This window comes from Acanthisitta chloris, unplaced genomic scaffold (genome assembly GCF_000695815.1).
Source record: "Acanthisitta chloris isolate BGI_N310 unplaced genomic scaffold, ASM69581v1 scaffold7075, whole genome shotgun sequence".
Lineage (NCBI taxonomy): Eukaryota > Metazoa > Chordata > Aves > Passeriformes > Acanthisittidae > Acanthisitta > Acanthisitta chloris.
The window spans coordinates 1-981 of record NW_008672045.1 but is presented as its reverse complement, the minus strand read 5'-3'; the positions used below and the strand labels follow the sequence as shown (position 1 = coordinate 981).

Below are 981 nucleotides of genomic sequence, written 5' to 3'. Positions count from 1 at the left end.
GAATGTGCTGCCCAGGGAGGTGGTGGATTCCCCATCCCTGGAGGTTTTCAAGCTGAGACTGGATGTGGCACTTAGTGCCAGGGGCTAGTGACCACGGTAGGGTTGGACTCAATGATCTTGGAGGTCTCTTCCAACCAGGCTGATTCTATGATTCTCTGCTCTGCTCTCCAGAGCACTGTAAGGCCCCAAACCCCTTCCAGCCCTTCTGTGCCCATGATCCCAAGGGAAGAGCTCACCCTGCTGCAGCTGCAGCTGTGCCAGCTCCAGCCTGAGCTGCTCGTTCTCCCTCTCCCACTCGGAGGCCACGACCTCACGCTCCTCTGTCAGGGCACGCACATGGCCCACGTAGCTTTCCACCTGGAACACAGAACAGCTCTGTGCCTGTGCCTGCCAGGGCCTCCATAGCCAGCTGGGGCACAGGGACACCTCCATCCCCTGTATTCCCAGGATAACCTCCAGTATTTGGAGGACAATGCTTCTCTGGGGCTTTGGGATACCTGGGCAAGGCAAAACCCTGACTGGAAGGTCTGGAGGGGATGAGGGATGGGGGTTCTGGGATGTGGGATGAGGTGAGGGATGGGAGTGCTGGGAGGAGGGATGGAGGTTCTGGCATGTGGGATGGGGTGAGGGATGGGAGCGCTGGGAGGAGGGTGCTGGGATGTAGGATGAGAGTGCTGGGATGTGGGATGGGAGTGCTGGGATGTGGGAGCTGGGATGTGGGATGGGAGTGCTAGGATGAGGGATGGGAGTGCTGGGATGTGGGTGCCCTCGATCACAGCTCTGGGGCAGACACCGGGCTCACCAGGTGCTTTTTGGTGCCCCAACATGAGAAACCAAGACGTATCCCTGAACTGCTGAGGGCAGGAGCTGGGACACCCCACCAGCCCTAAGGTGCCCCTGTCGCAGGCTGGGGCTCGGTGGGGTGTGCTCCGGGGTTACCGAGGGGTCCCTCTGGCCCTTACGTCTCTCATGTCCTGCTCC

The 981-nt window shown here is 60.4% G+C and overlaps 1 protein-coding gene across 1 annotated transcript in view; it reads right to left on the bottom strand.

The window, feature by feature from the left end:
• The window catches only part of CCDC30 (coiled-coil domain containing 30), a gene marked incomplete at both ends in the record, with an annotated part of 26,597 nt that extends 26,240 nt beyond the window's left edge, over positions 1-357 (bottom strand). Inside the window, one exon of the mRNA XM_009074358.1 lies at positions 237-357. Within this exon, the coding sequence (XP_009072606.1) occupies positions 237-357 (121 nt within the window). The remainder of the gene's footprint in view (positions 1-236) is intronic.
• Between the last annotated feature and the right edge of the window lie 624 nt (positions 358-981).